Genomic DNA, 26,664 nt, shown 5'->3' on the forward strand with positions numbered 1-26,664 from the left:
TCCTGACAGGACTAATTTTGGTTCACCTAAGTTAAACTAAAAGGGGGGAAAAAGTACCTTTACTAGGCTTATTTTTCCTTTTACATCCTAATGAGTAATATCCAGTGCCTTGGCTCTTAAATTCCTTGGCAAGAAAAATAAACTATTTATTAAATGAATGAACTGCAAGCTGATATTAAGCAAAAGCCAAAGTATTAATAAACCTTTAAGATCAGAAGTAAAAATGTGTTTGGGTTTTAAAGGGCATTATATATTAAGATAGTCAAAGATACTGCCTAGAAGAATTTGGAAGATTTGACAGGCAGCAATATACAGCTAACTGGAAGTTAATCACACGCTAAGCAGTAGAGCTTATCAAGACTATTCCATCTTACTAGTGTCCCTCAAGTAACCAGTAGTGACAGAGGATAGCCACACATATTTCCTTTAATAGGAGGGAGCTAAACGTAGTTCCTGATTCACAGAACATAAAGTCAGTTATGGTAGCAAGAAAAGGGCCAAAGTAAACTAAAAAATCTTTGTACTCTTGGTACAGAGATAGGATCCTTTGATTACACCAATAGTCTCCTCATGCTTAGTCTCACATTTCTTATTTTGTCATATCAGACAATAATTTCCATGACGGTTATAAGATTTCCATAACTGTCTTAAACTCAATAATGGTGGTTATTATTAATACTTCTGCTTATAAAGGGGCCACATTGTCTGGAGGCATGCATCACAGACTCCCTGTAAAGGAACTGAAAGAAGCCCAAGATTCTTCCACCCTGGGATTGTGATCAACTCTTCTCTGCAATATCTGTGCAAATCCTGGCCCAAAAAATCTAAGAGGTCCTGAGGAGACAGTAGGATAGCTGGCTGTCAATGTTCTACAGAGGCTGAGAATTATAACTAACTTTTTGGAAGTCCATTTAAATTCTATTTGGTCTAACTCTAAGATTCTGAGATCAGTTGCCTCTGAGCTCGAGTAGTGAGAATGGGGCTGGTTTACATTAGATGCCCAGGTACCTTCCTTATGCAAACACCAGTAAAGACCTGTATGTAGGACTGCAGTTCTAAATGCCCATCTGTCATTTTATTTGTGTAAGGCCATAGTTACATACTTACCAAATATATCCAACTGCTTCTGCATTAAGAACTACCACAAATTACTTGAAATTTAGTAGGTATGACCAAAAACATAGGGTTCACACCATCTCTCCTTTTCAATTCTCTCCATTCTCTTACCTTGAGAGGTGGTACTTTTCGCACCTGGACTCTGTCCCCTCTACTGAGAAAGGGCTGTGGTGAGACCTGAAATGGCTGCTGGTGCTGGCGATTCTCAGTGACACGTGGCCTCTTCTCCCAGCTCACAGGGGCCTCTTCTTGGGTAAGGGAAGACTTCCTCTTGAGGCTTTCTGGGTTCTGATCAACAAGAGTTGTTAGAGGTTCTTTCACAGTGGTCTCTTGTGGACCTGCTTCTGCTGTGGGCTTCGTTATTGGTTTTTCAACCCCAGGACTCTTGGGTTTGCTTGGCGATGTAACTAAAGATTCTTGGCTTTCACTTTTGTTATAATTACAAGCTGTGGTGAGATGATTCTTCCCAGATTCCTGTTCAGCAAAGGCGACTGGCTTCTGCTCCAAGAGATCCTCATCCTGTGGGCACTTGATGGGAAGAATGCTGCTAAACTCATGTGTATTGAGAGCTGAGGAAAGCAGGGGCTGTGTAGATGTGGAGAAGCTCGGCTGCACTTCACCTTGGCTTTCACACTCTTCTCTTCTGCCTGGTGATGACATGTGCAACGCTTCTTCTTTACACTCTGACTGGGGGACTACTGGAACTATTCTGATAAGAGAGGCTTCTGACACAGGCATTGATTTTGGTTGTTCAGCTGGGGTTTTCTTTACTTTGGGATCGCTGGGAGAAGCTGTCAATTTCTTAGAATCTTCAAGGCTCAGGCCAGAACTAAAAAGGGGGAAAAAGAAATATTCTAGTTGAGAAATAGCCCATATTGTTGAAAGCATTCATTAATAGAGATAATGGGGCCGGGCGTGGTGGCTCACGCCTGTAATCCCAGCACTTTGGGAGGCCGAGGCAAGTGGATCACGAGGTCAGGAGATTGAGTCCCTCCTGGCTAATACGATGAAACCCCGTCTCTACTAAAAATTCAAAAAATCAGCCAGGCATGGTGGTGGGCACCTGTAGTCCCAGCTACTTGGGAGGCTGAGGCAGGAAAATGGCGTGAACCCGGGAGGCGGAGGTTGCAGTGAGCTGAGATCGTGCCACTGCACTCCAGCCTGGGCGACAGAGAGAGACTCTGTCTCCAAAAAAAAAAAAAAAAACAACAACAACAACAAAAAAAACGCTAGAGATAATGGAAGATGACAATGCCTAGGAAAACCCCGGAGACAGCAGGTATTCTTCATGTATTATCTTCACTATCATTAGTAGTGAAAGCTCTGGAGTCAGAGTGCCTGGATTCAAATTCTGGCTCTGATACCTACCATCCCTGTGATATTAAGTAGATGACCAGCCTTCTTTACTTCAGTTTCTTCAACTGTTCACTAGGTTTAATTACTTCATAGTGTTGCTATGATAATTAAGTTAATCCATATAAAGTACTTACCTAACACATAATGAAAGCTCAGTAATGGCAGTTATTATTATTACTTCTGCTTATAAAGGGGCCACATTGTCTGGAGGCATGCATCATAGACTACCTGTAAGGGAACTGAAGGAAGCCCAAGACTCTTCCACCCTGGGATTGTGATCAACTCTTCTCTGCAATATCTGTGCAAACCCTGGCCCAAAAAATCTAAGAGGACCTGAGGAGACAGCTGGCTGTCAATGTTCTATAGAGGCTGAGAATTATAGCTGAGTTTTTGGAAAGCCCATTTAAATCCCACTTGGTTTAGCTCTAAAATTCTGAGATCGAGTGTCTCTAAGATATTCTGAGGGTACAGTTCCAATGAGCTTCCCATAATGTGGCTTGGCTAAGAGCTGGGCTAATCTGTAAAGGTCATTAGTGACTCTTCTTAATGTTTTAGAATATTGTACAACATGTAAAATCAATGAGCCTTCTTTGGTGACTTTGAAGAGTGCTTCTGAGATGGGATGACTAGGGACAAAACTGGGCAATAATAAAAAACAGTCTTTCTATAAATGCTGACAGAAAGTAACAGTTGACAATAGAAAGACCCATGAACTGTTGTAATGCTCTATCTGCTTAAGAAGGAGAGATGGGCCAGGCACAGCGACTCATGCCTATAATCCCAGCACTTTGGGAGGTGGGCAGATCGCTTGAACACCGGAGTTTCAGACCAGCCTGTGCAACAGGGCAAAACTCCACCTCTACAAAAAATACAGTAATTAGCTGGGTGTGGTGGCATGCACCTGTAGTCCCAGCTATCGGGAGGCTGAGGTGGAAGGACTGCCTAAGCCCAGGAGGTTAAGGCTACAGTAAACCATGATTGTACCACTGCACTCCAGCCTGGGGAACAGAGTGAAATCCTGTCTTTAAAAAAAAAAAAGAAAGAAAAAAAGAAAAAAAAAGGAGGGAATGAACAAATATTTGTAGAATTACTGCTACCTGCAATAACAGTCTAAATGTACAAAACATCACTTCTATAACTCAATGCTCATACCAAAAATGTAGAAAAATCAGCTTATAGAACTCTTTTTTGAGACAGGGTCTCGCTTCGTCACCCAGGCTGGAGTGCAGTGGTGTAATCTTGGCCACTGCAACCTCCGCCTCCCAGGTTTAAGCGATTCTTCCACCTGAGCCTGGGTCTACAGGAGCGCACCACTACACCCAGCTAATTTTTTGGTACTTTTTGTAGAGATGCATTTTGCCATGTTGCCCAAGTTGGTCTCGAATTCCTGGGCTCAAGTGATCCACCCACCTCGGCCTCCCAAAGCACTGGGATAGAGGTGTGAGCCACCGCACCCGGCCATAGTTTATGGAACTCTTAATCTCAATAGGAATATTTCCTAAATGACTGTGAAGGAGATGGATAACTACTACTTGGAGACAAGGAAAAGGAGCACTTAGTTTTCAAGCTGTGGTTACAGGTCTCCTTAAGAGCTGCCACTGGTGTGCAGAAGGAAGGGAGACTAACAAGTAGGAGTCCAGGTGTTCAATCCTATTTCAAACAAAACATCTCCCTTACCATCTATTTAAATGTCCTATTACAGTTTCATTGTTGGACCTTTTGTTGAGGGGAAAAAACTGATTTAGGCTACAGTCTCTTTTAAACATAATTTATATCTTTATTCAGCTATGTACATCTCCCAGAGTGCCTTTTACAGAGGACAGGTTGTTTAATTACAGGTTGATTCTAATAGTCCACATTAAAGAATTCCTAAGATTCCTTAGTGATTCTGGATAGCTACATTTTGGGATAATTAACTACTATAAAAAGTGGACAGAACCTCAGCATTCTGACCGGGAGTGGTGGCTCACACCTGTAATCCCAGCACTTTGGGAGGCTGAGGAGGGCAGATCACCTGAGGTCAGGAGTTCTAGACCGGCCTGGCCAACATGGTAAAACCCCAACTCCACTAAAAATACAAAATTTGCCAGGTGTGGTGGTACATGTCTGTAATCCCAGAGACTGGGGAGGCTGAGGCAGGAGAATTGCATGAACCCAGGAGGTGGAGGTTCCAGTGAGTCTGAGATTGCGCCACTGTACTCCAGCCTGGGCGACAAGAATGAAACTCTGTCTCAAAAAAAAAACAAAAAACGAACTTCAGTATTCTTCTATCTTATAAAGTAACCAGAAGAAAAGCCAATCTTTTCAAAGAAAGGGACTCTTAATTCAAGGTTTTTTTGTTTTTAAATGTATTTTATTTTTTTTTTGAGACAGAATTTTGCTCTTTTTGCCCACCAGGCTGGAGTGCAATGGCGCAATCCTGGCTCATGGCAACCTCCGCCTCCCAGGTTCAAGTAATTCTCCAAGCCCAACTAATTTTGTATTTTTTTAGTAGAGACAGGGTTTCACCATGTTGGTCAGGCTGGTCTCAAACTCCAGCCCTCAGGTGATCAATTCTTTGATCGGGATTATAGGCGTGCTGGGCCTCCCAAAGTGCTGGGATTATAGGCGTGAGCCACTGTGCCCAGCTAAAAAAATTATTTTTAAAGAAGCCATTTCACCTACAATGACAGTTTTAAGGGTAAAGGATTATGAGTAATCTAATTCTGTGAATCTGTGATTCATAATAAGAAAAAACTTCTTCAGGCCAGGTGCGGTGGCTCAAGCCTGTAATCCCAGCACTTTGGGAGGCCGAGATGGGCAGATCATGAGCTCAAGAGATCGAGACCATCCTGGCTAACACGGTGAAACCCCGTCTCTACTAAAAAATACAAAAAACTAGCCGGGCGAGGTGGCGGGCGCCTGTAGTCCCAGCTACTCGGGAGGCTGAGGCAGGAGAATGGCGTAAACCCGGGAGGCGGAGCTTGCAGTGAGCTGAGATCCGGCCACTGCACTCCAGCCTGGGCGACAGAGCCAGACTCCGTCTCAAAAAAAAAAAAAAAAAAAAAAAAAAGAAAAAAAACTTCTTCCTAAAGAAGAATCAGTGAGACAAAAAAAAAGAAGGAGGAAACTGGGGCCTAGAATTTCTGTGAGGGTAACGAGATAAAGCACTACATGACATATATACAGGAATTAACATTTGGTTTATAGAACCTGTCTTAATATTACCTCTGCCCATAGTAGCTTTCAAAGAATTGTTCTTTCCATGGCTCCACCTTTTTCTCCTTCTCAATCTCTTGTCGAATTCTCACCTGCATCTCAGGTGTAAACTCACCTGCAATGTACCCAAAAAAGGATATTCAATAGAAAAATGCTATTTGCAACATGTAACTATTTATAAATCATGAAAGACTCATGCAGGAATCAGAATACTATCACGTGAAAGTAACAGCAACTCCCCAAACCTCCTCACTGTAAAGGAGGACCTAAATGCCATTAGGTGAAATAAAAATATGTTTGCACACCACTCCATGTAGCTTTCAGTACTCAGTTGAGGCTGACAGAGCCTTTTCTCTGGGCTTCCCTGTGGTACCTTCCTCACGCTCCAAACATCACATTCCATACAGATTTATTTTATCTCTTACATAGAACTTCCAATTTATTTTCCACTAAAAGAAAAAGTGATGTGCTTTTAATAAACTATGCCACTGGGCATTTTTACTATTTTAAAGTTCAGTTTCTCCAAGGCAACTTAATTTTAGGCTTTTTATGTCTAACTGCATAAAGAAAAGCTATGGCCCTACTTAAAAGCATTCGAGATTCCAGTAAAAAGGTAGGGAGTTATTCTGGAGTTGTCGGTTTTCTAATTGTTCCAGAAATTGTACCAGGCTAATGCTCTAGCAAGAAGATACTCAACATGCCAAAGACCCAACTGCTCTGAATATGCCATTTATTTGCATATACTACCAACCACCTCAATCCTTCCCACTCCATCAGCAGAGAACAGTGAATGTGCTTGGTAGGCCATCTTCAAACTTGTGGCTCAGATAGGCTGCTCCCTTTTATACTCTAATACCCAGGACATCAAGGAATAAGAGGTAGAAATGGCAGAATTTGAAGTTTAAGACCTCCTGGGGGTGAGAAGAAGGAGAGGAAAAGTGTTAGAGGACCGTGGACATCACAGTCATGGGCAAAGGATTGGGAAAAGAGGGAATTTGGCTGTCAGAATCCAACCCAGAACTCCTGCTGTTGAGTCTACTGTGTATCTGAAAATGAGGAATAAAATGTACTGAACCCTGTTCACATATATACAGTGTTCCAAGTTGCTGTTCATAAAATATGATCACATGACTATAGGTACAGCAGTCACTTGTTTGCATGTTTAAAAAAAAAAAGTTAACACTGATAATAATAATCGCTGTATCACTGCTGACAGTGCCTACTTGCAAAAAAGTGGGGGCTGAGGAAGTAAATCCTTTACCAATTTATTGTTAGTTAAAGAAACGTACTGGTAGAAATGGTATGTTTTAATCTTTCCAAAAAAAGGGGGGGTCTCTGCCCAAAAAAAATCTGTAGGAAAGAGAAAGGTCCACAGTAATCAGAGCAAGAGATCCCTTCTACATAGAATTTCTTCTAAAGGAAGAGGATGGGAAAAGTCAACAATTTCAAAAAACAATCTAGATTATATATTAGCTCTTCATTTAACTTAATTGTTAGGGATCTGACAGAAAATAAACAATGAATAGCATTCCTAATGCGCTCCTTACAAATGTATATATTTTAAAGTCTCTCACACTTGTTTAAGGCTATTCTTTGGCATACGACTTTTCAAGTTCTATTATTTATTCCATGTATACTGAAAAACAGATATAATAAAAATAATTCAGCCAGTGGTTTTACTTATGTCTGCATATTAGAATCGTTTGGGAAAACTTTGAAACAAACCAACAAACAAAACCAATAAAGCTCTGACACTAACCCAGAGCAATAAAAACAAAATCATTGACAGTGGCGTCTGCACATCAGTATTTTAAAAAATACCACAGGTGTTTTTCAGCTGCAGAGGTGAAGAACTGCTAGTACTGAGAGATACTACATGCAGTGCCCACACACAGTCAGTCATTAGAAGCATGGCACACATGGCAGACCAGTGATCACAGTCAGTAATTTTTGGTCATGATCCATACTTACTACAATGTTCTGACTGCCAATTAACTGTCCATTTCAAAAGGCTGAATTTTATATTATATGAAATATAAAATATGATATATATGAAATATGATATATATGATTATATGAAATATACAAAATATACCTTAATGAAGTGATCTTTTAAAAAACTCTCACTGATTGATTTTACTTTTAGTTTTATTGAAGCTAGGCAGTAATAAACAGGTTATCTCACTGCTTACCAAACTGGGATGCAGAGCACCATAAAGTGACTAATTCTACACTCTTATTAGGGAGCCTAATAAAATTTCAATTCCTAGGCATTAATGTAGAATTGCTGAATCAGAATCTTTAAGAGCAGGGCACAAAAATCTGTATTTTTTAATTTCTTGGAAGCTTTATATCATTAAATAAACGTGTTGCTGGACTCCATCTGGTGTTAACCTGATAACATAAGCACTAGATAAAAGTCTAACAACATGTTTCACACAGGATAGTTGATTCTATCCTATCGTAACATCTTGTTGTCCTTTACTTTCCAAAACTGCTTACATTACCTGATGAGGAAGAGAGGTGTTCTGGGTGCACACACCACCTGGGAGACACATTAGGTAGAGCACTTACCTTCTGAGAGTCTTTCCTTCCAGCCTTGGGCTGCTGAAGTGAAGAATTCATTGTTAAGGGCTGAGCCATTTAACTTCATTAAACCATCTGGACCAACCTGGGTCAAAGAATAAGCCAAGGAAAGCTTACAAAGAAAGTGAAAGGTATCATGGGGTATTTGACTTTCCTTTCATTTTAGAAAAGAATGTATATATATTTAATTTTATAGAAATATGAGTATCTCATACTATGTGCTTATTCAGGACAACTCTGTTATTTAATGTAATATCACTTTGTTCTAAAACATTGCTTTCCTATTTACCTCTCCTCACTCCTCTCTCCATTCACACCCATTCCCTAATAATTAAAAATCTACTCACAGAACCACACATAAAGTGATGGAACAACTGGCTATCCAACCAGTAGAAAATAAAGCTGAATCCCAGATTCAAATAATGTAAAAAAAAAAAAAAAAAAAGGATGGACTAAAAATCTAAATGTAAATTTTAAGTCAAAAACAGTTTTTTGAAGAAAATTAAGAAAACGATTTGGACATCCTTGAGACTGAGGAACTCTTCTTAACCCAACTTTACTTTCCAAACCTATGTGGGTCGACATCATTTCCCCCGGCTCTACAGCAGAAATTGGTAAACTTTCTGTAAAGGGCTAGACAACAAATACTTCAACTGTGCAGGCCATATGGCTTGATTTCAGCTCCTGAACTCTGCCACTGTAGCACAAAAGTAGTTATGGACAATATGAAAACTAACAGGAGTGGCTTTAAGCCAATAAAACTTCATTAATCAGGCAGTCAGCTGGAAATTGCTTAGTGGGCTGTAGTTTGCTGACTGCTGATTCATACTCCAGAGAACTGGTACAAGGGTAATGGTGTTCCTATAAAAGCAGTTTATCCAGTCTCTACTTGAGTATTACAGTGATAAGCAAGTTACTCCACTACAAGATAATATATTCTGCAGTTTAATCCTCCAACTGTGAAAAAGTTATTTTAACCCCAAATCTGCTTTCTGTATAACAAAAGTTTACCTCTTCCATACCATGGGCCTTCAAATATATTGAAAGAGAAGTGTTTTGATCCAAACCTATGTTTTTCTCTGGTCTAAATATTTTTCTACTGCTCATTGCTGGATACTCCACACAGTGAAGTACAGCTTCAAACTTTTCATTCTTTAAACACTCTAAATTGCATCTGACAGTAGTTTGTATTTCACTTAATCGAAATTCCATATTCTCTACACATAGGGACAATGTTACTCAGATTACTGTGGGCTCCAACCGTGTTAACAAATGAAAAACTAGCCAAGTAACCTCCTATTAAGAATACCTGGGCTGGGCGCGGTGGCTCACGTCTGTAATCCCAGCACTCTGGGAGGCTGAGGCAGGCGGATCACAAGGTCAGGAGATCGAGACCATCCTGGCTAACACGGTGAAACCCCACCTCTACTAAAAATACAAAAAAAAAACAAAAACCAAAAAACAAAAAAAAACTAGCCAGGTGTGGCGGCACACGCCTGTAATCTCAGCCACTCGGAAGGCCGAGGCAGGAGAACTGCATGAACCCGGGAGGCAGAGGTTGCAGTGAGCCGAGATCGAGCCAATGCACTCCAGCCTGGGCTACAGAGTAAGACTCTGTCTCCAAAAAAAAAAAAAAAAAAAGAAAAAGATGAGAGCAATCTCCAAGAGGTTCTCTTAAAACTGCTGAAACTTCAGTCTCCTAACTTGTTCTAACCAAGAACTGGCATCCTCAAGCTATAATTTCTACAAGAGTTATGGTAGGGAGAGCAGTCACCAAGAAGAACCGGGTTCACTTCTTTGCCCCCACCTCTATAAGAATACCTCATTTATTTGGGCTCTCTGGACAACGGACTCTGAACTCCTTTGACATGTTCTGATTCATAACACTATGAAATTGTTATCAATGAAGTCTAGTAGGAAGATGATTTTCAGAATTAGAAAGATTTAGTTTTAACTCAATAAATAAGTCAATCAGCTAATAATGAATTCTGTAGTTTACTTATTCTGTTATCCTCTTACTATGAACAAGAGTATAACTAGTTCTTTTACTGTGTAAACTAAGGAAAACATCTCTCTCTCATCATTTTAATAAACATTCTTAAAAGTTGGAGGTTAGGGAGACCTATCACATTACTTAGAATACAGCTGAGATTTTTAAAAATCTCACAAGTGAAGAAAGCTTAAAAAATCGTAATTCTTCTATCTTCCTTTTCCAGATGGAGGAAACAGAAGATCAGAAGAGGGAGTGACTTGGTACACTGTTTTCCCTGATGAAAGCCAAAGTCTCAGACCTTTACTTCATTCCTGACCAAGGTAAATCACTAAAGTTCTCTGGTCCCTGCCTTGACGCTTGCCAGACGTTTGGTATTTCTTTTTGCTACTTTTTTTTTAAAGTATAACTTGTATTGGGTTTTAAGTTCTCTATTATGGAAGTAATAAATGTTTCTCTTAGAAAAATGTAACAAAAGAAGGCAAACTGTGAACATTCTCAAGTCCACCACTGTTCATACCATGTTGCATTGTCTTTCCAGCTGTATTTATTTATCCGGACCTATGTTTTTGGCTTATTCCTCACATTTCCCACTCCACTGAGGCACTGGCCCACGTCCTGTTGATACTGGACCAAGACAACTCTTCCTCCTGAAGTTTACGTTTGTTTTTTTTTTTCTTGAGATGGAGTTTCACTCTGTCACTCAGGCTGGTGATCAGTGGCACCGTCTTGGCTCACTGCAATCTCCGCCTCCCAGGTTCAAGTGATTCTCCTGCCTCCACCTCCCGAGTAGCTGGAATTACAGGCACCTGCCACCACACCCGGCTAATTTTTGTATTTTTAGTAGAGACAGGGTTTTGCCATGTTGGCCAGGCTGGTCTTGAACTCCGGACCTCAGGTGATCCGCCCTCCTGGGCTGCCCAAAGTGCTGGGACTACAGGTGTGAGCCACCATGACCGGCCTCCTCCTGAACTTCATTCTATGGATGCCTAAATCCTAATACAGTCAAAATAATTCTGTAATCTTGAAATTCTGGCAGGAGAATTTTTCTTTTTTTCCTAAGCCTTAAAAAGCTCGCCTATTAAGAAACTTATGTAAAAATATTCTTACTTCTAAGTACCATTAATACCACTTTACAAGTATACATAAACAGCTATTTTTAAAATCTTAAGGAGTTCAATGACGCACCTGTCGATCTACCTCTGGGAGTAGTAGAAGCAGTCGCTGTTGGCAATCTCCAGGAAGGACTGAAAATGTGTGCTTGTTGATCAGTGCTCGCAGATTTGTATTAACCAGAATGGAGTCCGGTGTCTCAACGTCAATGTCGGCACATTTAGTTCTTTTCATTTGTCCTACAAAAACGGAAAAGGATTGTTTGGGCCTCCTTCACAAGTCCTGTTTCTATATAAACTGTAGCTTTCTGTGCAATATAAAAAATCCACAATTGTAAGCATTTAAATATCACACTGTGAAGAAGGTAACGCTTAAGATCTTAGGATTTTCTTCTAAGACTAACAAAACAAGTTTTGTTCATTTATAGAGGATAAAAGAATACAGTGTATCTATCTTCTGTGCATAAATAGAACAAAGTCTGTAAAAATGAGTCTTCTACCATACTAAAACTGCATTTTATGTTTGACACTAGATTATTTCCCCCAAAAAACTGAGAAAGTTTATGATAAATGATAGGAAGAATGTCTAAGAAAGAAAATCCAAATCTACAAATCATACTGATATCCTTTGCCTCTTTTCATGACTTTTTTTTTCACTGATTTTAATTTGCATTGGCTAAAAATGTTATGATTTAATAGCTTAGCAGTTTTAGGAAATCTGTCCACAACCAGAAGGTTACAATCTTTCAAAAAACTGAGTACATAAAGGATTAAAATGTAAATAAAAATTTATATATATACACAAAAGACCAACTTGGCAAAAATATTTAGAAGCCATGACAAAAGGCTGCTATTCTTCATATGAAAATAGCAATTACAAATCAATAAGAAAAAGACAAATACCACCAAGAGAAAAATGAGCAAAGGAAATTAAAAGGTAATTCAGTCCACTAACCTTAAGTAGATGCTATTATTTTTTTAAAATGCAAATTAAACCAATGAACATAAAATATTATTTGTCTATGAAATGGCAAAATATTGCAATATGGTAATGGGAATATGCAGGCAAAAAAAGCAAAAAGCACTTTCAAATATTGCTGATGGGGCTGAATCAGCATAATCTTATAAAATAAAATCTAACAATATCTAGGAAAATGTTAATCTACATAATACTCTGGGACCTATACAATCATACACCCTCTGCCTCCTGGGGGAAGCACAAACAAAAGAAAGGATTTCCCTCAAATTAATCCCACTGGATTCCTACAAATTAAAATCTAGCATTACTACTTCAGAAGGATTACCCAAAAAATGAGAAGTTACGACACTACAAGGGAGAATCATTAGAAACTAGAAATAACAGATGGAGACCTAGAAGTACTGAAGCTATCAGATATATAGAATACAGAATTGCTATGTACAAAATGTTTAAGGAAATAAATAATGTAATTACAAAAATAAGGACAAAACAATTAGGAATACACAGACTTTAAAAAATGGGACATCTAGAAATGTAGAATAAAAATTGATGAAATTGATTAAACAGTAGTTTCACAATATTAAAGAGGGTCTACACTATATAGCCAAACAATTTACTCTCAATTTACCCAATTTATACTCTCAGAATATAAGAGAAGATAAAATATTTTTAGAGATTTAGCAAAAACATAAATGACAGAATGAGAAGGTCTAACAAATACCTGACTGAAGATCAAGAATGAGAAAATGAAGAGAATGGAAAAAAGGCAATATTCCAAGAACTGACAGTTGTACATTTACAGCAACTTATGAAAACCACAAACCTAAAGCTCTAGAAGTGGAACATATTCCAAAGAGGACAGAAAGAAATCCATGCAGAGACCCAGCATAGTAAAAGTGTTTATCAAAGACAAAGAGAATAGCTTGAAAGCATCCACGAGGATGGGAACAATCACATAAAAAGGAATGAAAGAGCAGTAGTAAACTTCTTAACACAATGGAATTTAGAATAAGGTAAATAATATCTGTAAAATGCTGAGAGAAAATAATCACTAACCTACAAATGCATGTCCACCAAACTACCCTTCGAAAATGAACATGAAAGAAGGATATTTATAAACCAAAACTGAAGGCATTCACTACTCAGAAACCTGATACAAATACAGTTCTTATTGTACTTCAGCAAAGAAAATCATTGCAGAATGGGTTGAAATACAATAGAGAAAGGTAAACATGTAGATAAATATATGTACACATTGTTTATATAAAATAATAGTATTCTAGTGTCTGATTTGTGAGGTTAAAAACAAAATACAAAAAAAAGACAATTAATATTTATTTAAGTCCAGATATAAAAGATAAGCGCTGAACTGTTGTATTTCCCCTGTTCTGGAGGAAAATCAAGATGGTTACTTTTAAGAATTAAAGACATATCACATTTAACTAAATATATTTAGAACTATGATATACCAATTTTTTAAAATGTGTGGTACCATTTAAGGAATCACTAACCACTAAGAGAAATCGAGTGCATACCAAACTCAGTAGAGAGAAAAAAAAGGCTACAAGAGAATCAATATGAATATACCAAAAAAAAATAGTAAAGCCAAAAATCCTTTTCAGAAATTTAAAAGAAGAGTAAGAAAGAGACTGCGAGCGGTGGCCCATGCCTGTAATCCTAGCATTTTGGGAGGCCAAGGCAGGCGAATCACTTGAGGGCAGGAGCTCAAGACCAGCCTGGCCAACATGGTGAAACCCCATTTCTACTAAAAGTAAAAAATTAGCTGTGTGTGGGGGCGGGTGCCTGTAATCCCAGCTACTCAGAAGGCTGAGACAGGAGAATCACTTGAACCTGGGAGGCAGAGGTTGCAGTGACCTGAGATCGCGCCACTGCACTCCAGCCTCGGTGACAGAGCGCGACTCTTTCTCGAAAAAAAAAAAAAAAGAATAAGAAAGGAAACAAGAAACACAGCAATAGGATAAAAAACTAAGACTGGGCTGGGCGCGGTGGCTCAAGCCTGTAATCCCAGCACTTTGGGAGGCCGAGACGGGCGGATCACGAGGTCAGGAGATCGAGACCATCCTGGCTAACACGGTGAAACCCCGTCTCTACTAAAAAATACAAAAAACTAGCCGGGCGAGGTGGCGGGCGCCTGTAGTCCCAGCTACTCGGGAGGCTGAGGCAGGAGAATGGTCTAAACCCGGGAGGCGGAGCTTGCAGTGAGCTGAGATCCGGCCACTGCACCCCAGCCTGGGCGACAGAGCAAGACTCTGTCTCAAAAAAAAAAAAAAACAAAAAAACAAAAAACTAAGACTGTAGAAACAAGTCCAAATATTAACAAATACAGTAAATGAAAATAAATAAAACTCATCAAATGAGAGCTTGTCACTGGGTTGAAACCAAAACAAAGAAATTTCAGCCAGTTATAAGCTATTTAGAGAGAGATTATGTAAAGCACAAGGACACAGAAATGAAGTCACACACGAGGCAAAAACTAACCATGCATTTATTAACATCAAATGAAAGATTCTTTTAGTAAAAACACTTATTGATGATAAGGTAAATAAACATTCAATCCATCAGAAAGATTTTAAACATGAAAACATCCAATATAAAGTAATTTCAAAACATGTGAAATAAAAACTGAAAGAACAGGGAGAACTGGACAAACCCACCATTTGGATAGGAAATTTTAACACGTCTCTCTCAATTATTAATAAATCAAGCAAACCAAAAGCAGCTATCACTCACTTAAAAAGCTGATTTCAGGCCAGGCGCAGTGGCTCATGCCTGTAATCCCAGCCCAGCACTTTGGGGGGCCGAGGTGGGTGGTATCACGAGGTCTGGAGTTCAAGACCAGCCTGATCAACACAGTGAAACTCTGTCTCTATTAAAAATACAAAAATTAGCCAGGACTGGTGACATGCGCCTATAATCCCAGCTACTCAGGAGGCTGAGGCAGGAGAATTGCTTGAACCTGGGAGGTGGAGGTTGCAGTGAGCCAAGATCATGCCACTGCACTCCAGCCTGGGTGACTGAGCAAGACTCCGTGTCAAAAAAAAAAAAAAAAAAAAAAGCTGATTTCAGATTAACAAGCTTCCTCTAACAAACACAGAATTAATTATGTGTTGAACGACTAGAGTATACCTACAAAATTCAGATTAGGTCAAAAAAAGGAGGTCTCAGTAAATTTTGAGTAACAGTAGTGCAGTAACAGCAACAACAGCAGCAGCAAACTTATATAGGGATTCCTAAGTGCCAGACACTGTTCTAAGCATTTACATATATTCACTCATTTATTTGTCATACAACCCTATGAAGTAGGTAACTATTACCACCCCATTTCACAGATGAAGAAAGTGAGACCCAGATATAACTCGCCCAAATCACATTATTAAGTTAGTGTAGGAATTTAAACCCAGGCAATTTGATTTTAAAGTCTTTTGTTCATCAGTATACCACATAGGCATAAGCATCACACAGTTCATGCATGATATCTGACCAGAGGCTTCATAACAAAAAGATAAACAAAAATCCCTATATATTTGGAAATTAACAACAACAAACCAAAAAAACTTCAAAATAACTCCTGGGCCAAAGAACAAATTACAATAAAATTTTAAATCTTTTCAAAGTGAATAATAAAAACAGTGTCTAAGAGGTAAATGTTATCCATAAATTCAAATAGTACCTAAAGATACAAAATAAAAACAAAGGTTTCTACATTCAAATCCAACCTTCCTGCCAGAAATGACATTTTAAATTGGATGACATGAAATCACAATGTACATGTTAATCATATTTGGTTTTTAATTTCACTAAATATCTTGAACATTTTTCAAATTATCACCTACAAATTAATCTTCTTTCTTTTAAAAAAGCTGCATCATATTCCAACATACACACCAGGGGTGTCCAATTTTCTGGCTTCCCTGGGCCACACTGGAAGAAGAATTGTCGTGGGCCACACATAAAATATGCTAACACTAACTAATGAGCTGTAACAAAAAGGTAAATAAATAAAAATCACAAAAAAAAAAATCTCATAATGTTTTAAGAAAGTTTATGAATTTGTGTTGAGCAGCATTCAAAGCCACCCTGGGCCACATGCAGCCTGTGGCAGGTTGGGCAAACTTGCTATACACCATGATTAATTTAAATGGAATACCACTGATGATAAAGGTAGGTGGCTATCAGTTTTTTGTTTAATATAAACAATGTTGCAATGCCTCTATAAACTTTTGAAAAGCAACAGCTTTGTTTGCTTTTCCCATATAATTAATAGAACTGGACTGTCAACCTTTCTTGAATAATTTTTACTATTTATGCATTCATTGTACCTGCACATCACAGTCAAACTTCAGTTAAAATGTTGACTTCTTAAAAGACTGGCAAGTAGTTGTGAATTATTTTCTACTACTGATTGAACTGTGTACCCTGAAGATACTTTTTTGTTTCAAAGTGGTCAGTTTAAGTTCTCTAATTTTAGTAAAGATGACTTACTCAAGTTTTTCCAATTAGGTTGCCGTAATCTATTATATTATACTTGAAATCTGAGGTATGTTTATTCTTCTGACTGAATCTGGGATGTAAAAATATATATTACCAATTTTACTGAAGTTAATAAAAATGATACCAATGTCAGCTAGAAAGTATTTTATATAAATTAGCTAATTTAGTTTTATCATTTATGTTTTACACAACTTCTTCCACGTGTTTTGAAAATAGTCATTGTGTGGCCAGGCGCGGCGGCTCACGCCTGAAATCCCAGCACTTTGGGAGGCCAAGGCTGGCAGATCACGAGGTCAGGAGATTGAGAGCATCCTGGCTAACACAGTGAAACTCCGTCTGTACTGAAAATACAAAAAAATTAGCCGAGCGTCGTGGCGGGTGCTACTTGGGAGGCTGAGGCAGGAGAATGGCATGAACACAGGAGGCGGAGCTTGCAGTGAGCCGAGATTGCGCCACTGCGCTCTAGCCTGGGCAACAGAGTGAGACTCCATCTCAGAAAAAAGAAAATGGTCATTGTGGCTATGTTACAAAAATTTCCACACTATTTCCCTTAATGCTCATTTGCTTGAAAGAAGATGGACTTTTGCTTACTTCTCAGCCATCAGGTCAAACTTAAATAAACACAAATGGTGCTTTCTTTTTTTATGGTTAATTTTTCCTAGTTTTCCATGAAAGTTAAAAATTCCTGGTCCATAATTTCTCAATTTTATACCTCTACATTTCTTTTGCAATTTACTAAAATTTCAATTTTAACTGATTTTAAGTAGAATATGGGCTCCATGAGGAAGAAATACTGTTCTGTTCATCATCATAGCCCTAGGACTCTAAATCTGTGTTTGGCTTATTAGCATTCCTTCTATAGATATTTGTTTAATAAATATTTTTATTCTTAGCAGTGAAACTAAGGATCAAAGGGCACATTTGGTTTAAATATGTCATATACTAAATTAAGAAAATGTACAATCGCCTCTAGAATCAAACTAACGTTTTTTGATTTTTTTTTTTTACAAAGCATTTGTCTGAAATATTGTTACTTCTGTTCTCACACTTAATACTTTAGATCAGTCTGGAATATGTAAATGAATACAGAATAAATTTCCCTCAGAATGTGTCAGCACTGCTATACTTTTAGCTTCCATGTTGCTGCTAAGGATGTCTGTACTCCCAATTCTTGAATCTTTCTATGTGAAGTATTTTTCTTCTTTCTGGAGGCTTTTTGTTACCTTTTCATGACCCTATATGTTTCAAGGATTTTTTTAAAAACGTGCCTTGGCATAGGTTTCTTTTCACTCATGTTTCTTAATCCCTATTACACACTTTTAATCTGGAATTCTGTGGCTTTTTACTCTAAATAATGTTCTTATATTATTTTTATCACATTCTGTTCTTCCTTTCTGATAGTCCTACTATGTGAGACATTGTACAACCTAGATTGTTGTTCCAAGTTTCTTACTTTTTCTCTCCTACTGAACCTCTTTTTCACTTTGACAGATTTTTCTAAGAAATTTCTTCAACTTAATGAAACATTATCAAGATGATCTCTGCTTAGCTGGGAATCTATATATTTGCCTGCAGGTTTTTTTCTAAGACTATTCAATGTCTTTAGGTACCAATCCACCAATCTCAAGCTGGACCATGATGAGAGGAAGAAGGAAGTAGTGGTGTTAGAAATATGTCTTGTTAGCATTTTGAAAGCGAAGGAGGAGAATCCCTATTCAATATTTACATTTTACTTGATTTTCCAGATTTCAGTACAGTGCCTCCTCATCTGCCCCCAGCTATGTTTGATATCCCTGAATTTGGAGTTTCTCTGGTTCAAATTTCACCTCAAAATAAACCTCCTGTCTCCTGCTGGGGTAAGACATCAAACTGCTTCTTACTAACTTTCAAACAAAATTTCCCCCTTCTCTTCTGTAATACGTCATATCCCCAATTCTTGAGCCTTCCTGGTGTTCTGCAGCCTTATGTGGCTGGTTTATCCCTGGCAACTGCTCTTCAGCTCAGTGAAAAATTCTATCCAGTTTTCATCTCTCAAAATTTGCTGACGTCTCTTGCCCAGCTGTGGTCTCCTTGTTTTCTTTGTCTGTATGGATTTGATCTTTTGTATTTCCATATTACCATTTCAATGGGATTTCAAAAGGAATAGAGAGAAGAAATCAGTCTGTCATATATATTTAGTTATAAGCCCTTCTTTCTTTCTTTACACAGAAATAAAAAATGAATAATGCTGGACAAAGCAAACTATTGGCAGAAAGGGAAATAAACCACAAAATGACTGATAATAGATCTTTCTCTCAAACACAGCTTGTTAAGAGGAAGACAGGAACAACATGAATACAGTCAAGAGCTCAAAGGTAAACAGGGGATAACAGAAGAAAGACATACGAAACCAATTCTGTTCCTGTTACTTTTCATTTCGTAACAGTAATTATGTTAGCAACAACAAAAGTTATGTCTAATCTTTGTTATGTAACTCAAATCTAAGTTGTAAGTACCTAAGTCAGGTAGCTGATGAATTTTAAACACGCAGCTGATAAATCATGGTAATGAAAACTGAAGTCTTTGTAAGCAAACTTACTGGTATGGAGTCTCTCAGATCTCTGGAATGACTTCTTCCCCAAGCCTAGCAAAGTATTTTCCACTTTAACTGAAGAAGAAAAGCTGGAGTTTGAGTTCTGAGGGCTGTTTGACTGTCCATCAGATTGCTTTCCCTCCCATGTTGCTAGGAGAAAAAAATACGTAAAGACTGGTAGCACTGAGATTATAGACAGAATCAATTAATCAATCATTCAACATTCACTAAATGAAGTTACATATGAGGCAATGTGACCCTCCCTAATGTGTTTTGAGTTTGAGAATTAAAGTCAAAGAGTAAAATAAAACTGTTTTTCCTCCCAGCATACTATTTGCTTCTAGTGGTAAATTTCCTTTCTCATAAAAATGCAGTTCTGTAAGATTCAGATTGAGTCTGGCAGGCCCATAGAATCAGCTTATGGTATCAAACTGAATTATGTAATACAATACAGAGTCTGTATGTAGAAAGTTTAGAGTAGAAACAAACACGCAACCACAACAAAAGATCCAAAGGCCTTACAGACATGTCCAAAATAAACTCAAAGGTTGTATGTATTCTTAGGAAAACCTGTTATTCTTACAGAAAACTGGCTAAGAGTTTAGTTTGCGCCTCTTGGAAACATCAGATTTTAAGGTTGTTGATTAGAGGTTTCCAAACATTTATTAGATTAGACCATCTTGAAAGTCAGTCATTTATTTCCTTCTTACATGCAAATCCCAGTGCTAACGTTTTTTTGGAAACAGGGTCTTGCTCTGTCATCCAGGCTGCAGTGCAGTGGTGAGATCAGGGCTAATGGCAGTCTTGACCTCCCAGGCTCAACCAATCCTTCCACCTTAGCTTCCTGAGTAGCTGGGGCTACAGGTGTGCACCACTACATCCGGCTAATTTTGTTTGTTGTTGTTGAGACAGGGTCTCACTATTTTGCCCAGGCTGGTCTTGAACTCCTGGGCTCTGAGTTATTTTTTAATAACTGCATGATTATTTTGCATACAACTTCTCCCATTTATCCTGGAAAGATTTATATTGATGTTCTGGCAGTACAAGGATTGTGTAAGTAAATGTAATTTAAAAATAAATGATGTCATAAACAAATTAGGAAAACCAACACAAAAATACTGGGAAAAAGAAACTTCCATTGAAAAACTGCCCAAACTGCTTACCAGGTTTGGCAGGTACAGAGTCACTGGCTGCTTTGACAGTCTTGAGAGAGAGATGCTGGTTGGAGGAGATGGATATGCTTGGCTTGCACTGCTGCTGCTGCTTCTTCTGCTGTTGCTGCTTTAGAGCCTATAAAGATAAAACAGACTATAAGAAACAAAACAAATCAGTTTTTTAGTAATAATATAAAGTAAATTACTTCTTTTTCAAATGGCAAGAAGCATGCTGATTGTTCCATTTCTTTGAAATCTATCAAAGCAAACAAAATCCTAAATTAAGCCAACTTTTGCTTCTTCGCCTTTTGGCTAAGATCAAATGTAGTATCTGTTCTTATCAGTTTAAATTAAGACAACTAAACACAAAGCCTAAATGATTCTTAGAGTTTGGATAGTTTTTGCCAGTATCATTCCTTTATATAAATGTGAAAAATAGTCATTAGCATTTTTTGGAACTTAAAAATCATTAGGTAAGCCAAAAACTTCCCAGTCTTGTAAGCAGAGACTGTATGTTTTCAATCAGTTCTAGAAATGAAATTCTAAGCCTTATAAAAGAGCCCTGTCTGCATCAAACCTATGTAGAAATGTAAATATTTAGTTTATGCAGGCTTCAGAGGTACTATATATTTACAAAAGTTTGTAAATAACTACATCAGTTGTCTTGGGTGACAACAATGAGATCTGTCCCAATTATCAAATTTCAGCAATTTACAGCAATGCAATAAACAGAGGGGGAAGACTAGACAATACTGGTTCTAACAACAGTGTGGTTCCTTCTGTCTACTTCAGAATATTTTGATTTCTATGAGGTTCTTAATTTATAGAATATACTTGATAATACTATTTAAAATCAACAGAAAAAAACAAGAAATGCCTAAATTTTAATCACAAAAACATTATGAAGGCAACTTTTAACTTAAGGTTTTTTTTAAAAAAAAAAGATAAGCCAAGAAAAGTAATTTCAGGGAAAAAACCTGAAGTTTGACTTTGCTAGGTTGCCAGTTTCAAGATCTTAACACCGTCATGTGGAAAAGTCTGGAACAACTGGCTACTTCTGGATTCCTATTCTTTTTTCCCAATATAGTTTCCTCCTGCTTAACATTTCACACATATCTCTGGCTATGCTATAGGCACAGTGGCAACAAATCATCTCCTCACTCTAAGTTGTCAATGCAGAAAAACAACTGAGAGAGCTCTATGTCTCGCTTAGGCTCACCTACATTTATAATAGGTTAGGCAGAAGCACAAAGTACATAAAATGGCTGTATTGACTGACCATTGATATGGCTTATTCTCTCACTCTTTGCAATTAGATCAGAAGATGTTCACAGACTTGCTGCAGATGCAGTCACCAGTATTCATTCCTTGCTCCTCACAGGACCCATGTAATTTCAGATTAATGTAAAATTTAATAGAACCACTTGATTGCAACTATTTCTGTTGTGATCGTGCACATTTATTTATTTATTTGTTTGTTTTTTGAGAACTATTTCTGCTGTGATCGTGTACATTTATTTATTTATTTATTTATTTATTGAGGCGGAGTCTCGCTCTGTCACCCAGGTTGGAGTGCAGTGGCCGGATCTCAGCTCACTGCGAGCTCTGCCTCCTGGGTTTACGCCATTCTCCTGCCTCAGCCTCCCGAGTAGCTGGGACTACAGGCACCCAACACCACGCCCAGCTAGTTTTTTGTATTTTTTAGTAGAGACGGGGTTTCACCGTGGTAGCCAGGATGGTCTCGATCTCCTGACCTCATGATCCACCCGTCTCGGCCTCCCAAAGTGCTGGGATTACGGGCTTGAGCCACCATGCCCGGCCCATTTTTTTTTTTATTATTTATTATTTAATTTTTTTTTTGAGACGGGGTCTTGCTCTATTGCCCAAGCTGGAGTGCAGTGGCACGATCTTGGCTCATTGTAACCTCCACGCCCTGGGTTCAAATGATTCTCTCATCTCATCCTCCAAAGTAGCTGGGATTAGAGGAGGTCTCTGAACCCCTGACCTCAGGTGATCCGCCTGCCTTGGCCTCCCAAAGTGCTAGGATTACAGGCATGAGTCACTGTACCCAACAAAGTTAAGTATAGTATAATGTTAAAAAATCCAGGCCAGGTGTGGTGGCTTACACCTGTAATCCCAGCACTTTGGGTGGTTGAGGCAGGTGAATCATTTGAGGTCAGGAGTTCAAGATCAGCCTGACCAACATGGTGAAACCCTGTCTCTACTAAAAACACAAAAATTAGCCAGGCAGTGTGATCAGCACCTGTAAGTAATCCCAGCTACTCGGGAGGCTGAGGTGGAGGCTGCAGTGGGCAACAAAAGAAACTCCGCCTCAAAAAAAGAAAAGAGAAAAAAAAGAAAGTCTAGCTGTGCAATTCTGTGTTAGTAGATTAAAAGAGAAAAATCTATGTGATCATCTCAATAAATCCCAAAGAAAACAAACCTGAAAAATTCAACACCTATTCATGATTTAAAAACACACGTACAGGCCGGGCGCGGTGGCTCAAGCCTGTAATCCCAGCACTTTGGGAGGCCGAGGCGGGCGGATCACAAGGTCAGGAGATCGAGACCACAGTGAAACCCCGTCTCTACTAAAAATACAAAAAATTAGCCGGGCGCGGTGGCGGGCGCCTGTAGTCCCAGCTACTCAGGAGGCTGAGGCAGGAGAATGGTGGGAACCCGGGAGGCGGAGCTTGCAGTGAGCCGATATCGCGCCACTGCACTCCAGCCTGGGCAACAGCGTGAGACTCCGTCTCAAAAAAAAAAAAAAAAACACACACGTACAAACAAACGAAAGATTCTGAGCAAACTATGAACAAATTAGACACTTCAAAAATGTGATAAAAAGAGTATCTACCGGCCAAGTGCGGTGGCACACGCCTGTAATCCCAGGACCTTGGGAGGCCAAGGTTGGTAGATCACAAGGTCAAGAGATCGAGACCATCCTGGCCAACATGGTGAAACCTTGTCTCTACTAAAAACACAAAAACTAGCTGGGCGTGGTGGCAGGCGCCTGCAGTCCCAGCTACTTGGGAGGCTGAGGCAGGAGAATTGCTTGAACCCGGGAAGCAGAGGTTGCAGTGAGCCGAGATCATGCCACTGTACTCCAGCCTAGCAAGAGAGCAAGACTCCATCTCAAAAAAAAAAAGAGTATCTACCAAAAACTTATAACATATGTTACAAAGAGGTGCATAAATTACTAAAACCACATTGGGCTACTGCATGAAAGTTCCACTGACAAGGGCCCAATGTAAAAAATTTTCAAAAAATATCCAAAGACTGCCGAGGTGTGCGTTTTTAATATAGGAAATTCTACTTGATAAACACAGACTAGCAATGCTTACCTGCTTTAGTGCCTTCTTGCTGTGCTTCTGTGATGGAGAAATGACTTTACCTGCTGGAATGGTGGGTGATGGGCAGCCTGACTGTGGGGAGGACGATGATACTAGGAAAAAAAAAAAGTGACAATAAAAGATTTTTGTTAACAGAGATATCAAGCACCATTCCTTCCCCAATCATATGCTGCTACCTGGAGTAAGAACTGTGACCAAACACTTTTGGGAACGATGTACTTTTTGGAGTTTTACTGCAAACAGCCTCTCTTTTCAGTTTTTTTCCTCAGAAAGTTCTAGTGAAGGATGATAGGATTGGGAAGGTATGAGTGTTAGTATTCCTTACTTTCCATTTATTAATTTTTCAATAGAATTCACTGAAGAATGACTCATCAAATCAGATAAAACTTAGAAAAGATTCTAGGGCCTTTTAGACAGTATCTATGGTCTCACAGTAAATCTAATGACAACATGATATAGTGGAAGGGCCTTGGGCTGGCAGTTTAAAATAAAGACATTAAGGCCATTCGACCTCAAAACTCTACCCTAGTTTTAATCCTTACATTCCTTCATCCTTTAAATCAATAGTTACAGGTTTACCAATGTGAGAGGGCATGTTAAGATTTCTCTAATGGAAGCAATTTGAATTTGCATAGGATGTAACACTCTCTACTTCATCACTAGCTGTTTTATATAGTCTGGCAGAGCTCAGCCAGACCTGAGTGGGTCTTATGTGAATGAGGGTTCTTTCTTTAAGAATCTGTACCTCTTAAACAGCAAGTAGATATTTATGTTCTATAAAATTAAACAATATGAGTAGTGTTTATGATAAATACAGAAATTGCTGATTTAGTACCCTTATTAAAAAAAAACACACAACAAGAAATTATAATCACTACTGCTAGTGATGACTCTTGAAGAATGCATGTTTACTAAAGTCTTCCTCTATTCATAGTAGTTGGACTGAAAAGGCCCAAATAGCAAAATGATATCCCATAGTAAGGGCAATAAGCTTTAAGATGTCATAAAAGTACATACAAGGCGGTGCGCGGTGGCTCACGCCTGCAATCCCAGCACTTTGGGAGGCCAAAGCGGGCAGATGACCTGAGGTCGGAGTTTAAGAACAGCCTGACCAACATGGAGAAACCCCATCTCTACTAAAAATACAAAATTAGCCAGGTGTGGTGGCATATGCCTGTAATCCCAGCTACTCAGGAGGCTGAGGGAGAAGAATCGCTTGAACCTGGGAGGTGGAAGTTGTGGTGAGGAGATCGTGCCATTGCACTGCAGCCTGGGCAACAAGAGCAAAACTCCGTCTCAAAAAAAAAAAAAAAAAAATTACATACATACTGATAGGTAGGCTAGCTACCAGTCATAAAAATGTAGAAGCATATTTCATTTGTGTATCCAAGTTTTGGACTATGGTATTTCAATTTACTTAGGCGTCCTAAGAAAGGAATGCACAGTAGATGCATTTAAAGAAGACAGCAGCAAACAATTAAGATTATGACTTGGCCGGGCGTGGTGGCTAACGCCTGTAATTCCAGTACTTTGGGAGGCTGAGGCAGGCGGATCAACTGAGGTCAGGAGTTCAAGACCAGCCCGACCAATATGGTAAAACTCCGTCTCTACTAAAAATACAAAAATTAGCCGAGTGTGGTGGCAACATGCCTGTAATCCCAGGCACTCGAAAGGCTGAGGCAGGAGAATCCCTTGAACCCTGGAGGCGGAGGTGGCAGTGAGCCGAGACCACACCATTGCACTCCAGCCTGGGTCACAGAGCGAGAGCCCATCTCAAAAAAAAAAAAAAAAAGAGATGCTGACTTATCGTCACACTTAGTTTAGTTCTGTATCCCAACCTTTATTAAAAAGTATATAATTTATATATGGAAAAGAGCTGATGTACAAAAAGCTTGATGTTTAAAAATGGAGTTGAATAATTCAAGACAGTTCAGCTGCAAAAAGAAATCATAGCCTCGGCCGGGCGCCGTGGCTCACACCTGTAATCCCAACACTTTGGGAGGATGAGGCTGGCGGATCACGAGGTCAGGAGATCGAGAGCATCCTGGCTAACATGGTGAAACCCTGTCTCTACTAAAAATACAAAAAAATTAGCCGGGCATGGTGGCAGGTGCTTGTAGTCCCAGCTACTCTGGCATGAACCTGGGAGGCAGAGCTTGCAGTGAGCCGAGATCGCGCCACTGCACTCCAGCCCAGGTGTCAGAGCGAGACTCTGTCTTTAAAAAAAAAAAATCATAGCCTTAGTATACTTTGATACTGACCAATTTTTTAAAAATAGCTTTATTAAGCTAAAATTTATATACTAAGCAGCTGGGCATGGTGGCTCACACCTGTAATCCTAGAACTTTGGGAGGCTGAGGCAGGTGGAACACTTGAGGTCAGGAGTTTAAGACCAGCCTGGCCAACATGGTGAAACCCCTACTCTACTAAAATACAAAAATTAGCTGGGTGTGGTGGCACACACCTGTAGTCCCAGCTACTCAGGAGGCTGAGGCAGGAGAATCACTTGAACCCGGGAGGCGGAGGTTGCAGTGAGCTGAGATCACGCCACTGTACTCTAGCCTGGGCAACAGGGTGAGACTCCATCACAAAAGGGAAAAAAAAAAAAAAAAATATATATATATATATATATATATATATAAAATTCATATACTATACATCTTGCCTAAAGTATAAAATTTGAAGCCTACTTGAGGGTGGAGGTGGAAGGAGGGTGAGGATCAAAAAATTACCTAT

At 39.0% G+C, this 26,664-nt stretch overlaps 1 protein-coding gene and 1 pseudogene across 7 annotated transcripts in view; one reads left to right on the plus strand and one right to left on the minus strand.

Annotated features, from left to right (window-relative positions):
- Positions 1-26,664, minus strand: part of LOC105479795 (ASXL transcriptional regulator 2) — a 155,817-nt gene that overhangs the window by 14,821 nt on the left and 114,332 nt on the right. For all 7 annotated transcript variants that reach the window (XM_071076355.1, XM_011738088.3, XM_071076354.1 and 4 more), the window contains 7 exons: positions 23,920-24,020; positions 20,585-20,711; positions 19,428-19,571; positions 11,435-11,598; positions 8,245-8,341; positions 5,680-5,785; positions 1,228-1,945 (listed from right to left, as the gene is read on the minus strand). In XM_071076355.1, the coding sequence (XP_070932456.1) occupies positions 1,228-1,945; positions 5,680-5,785; positions 8,245-8,341; positions 11,435-11,598; positions 19,428-19,571; positions 20,585-20,711; positions 23,920-24,020 (1,457 nt within the window). The remainder of the gene's footprint in view (positions 1-1,227; positions 1,946-5,679; positions 5,786-8,244; positions 8,342-11,434; positions 11,599-19,427; positions 19,572-20,584; positions 20,712-23,919; positions 24,021-26,664) is intronic.
- Positions 20,868-20,994, plus strand: LOC112426357 (U2 spliceosomal RNA; annotated as a pseudogene).

Source organism: Macaca nemestrina, chromosome 13 (genome assembly GCF_043159975.1).
Source record: "Macaca nemestrina isolate mMacNem1 chromosome 13, mMacNem.hap1, whole genome shotgun sequence".
Taxonomy (NCBI): domain Eukaryota; kingdom Metazoa; phylum Chordata; class Mammalia; order Primates; family Cercopithecidae; genus Macaca; species Macaca nemestrina.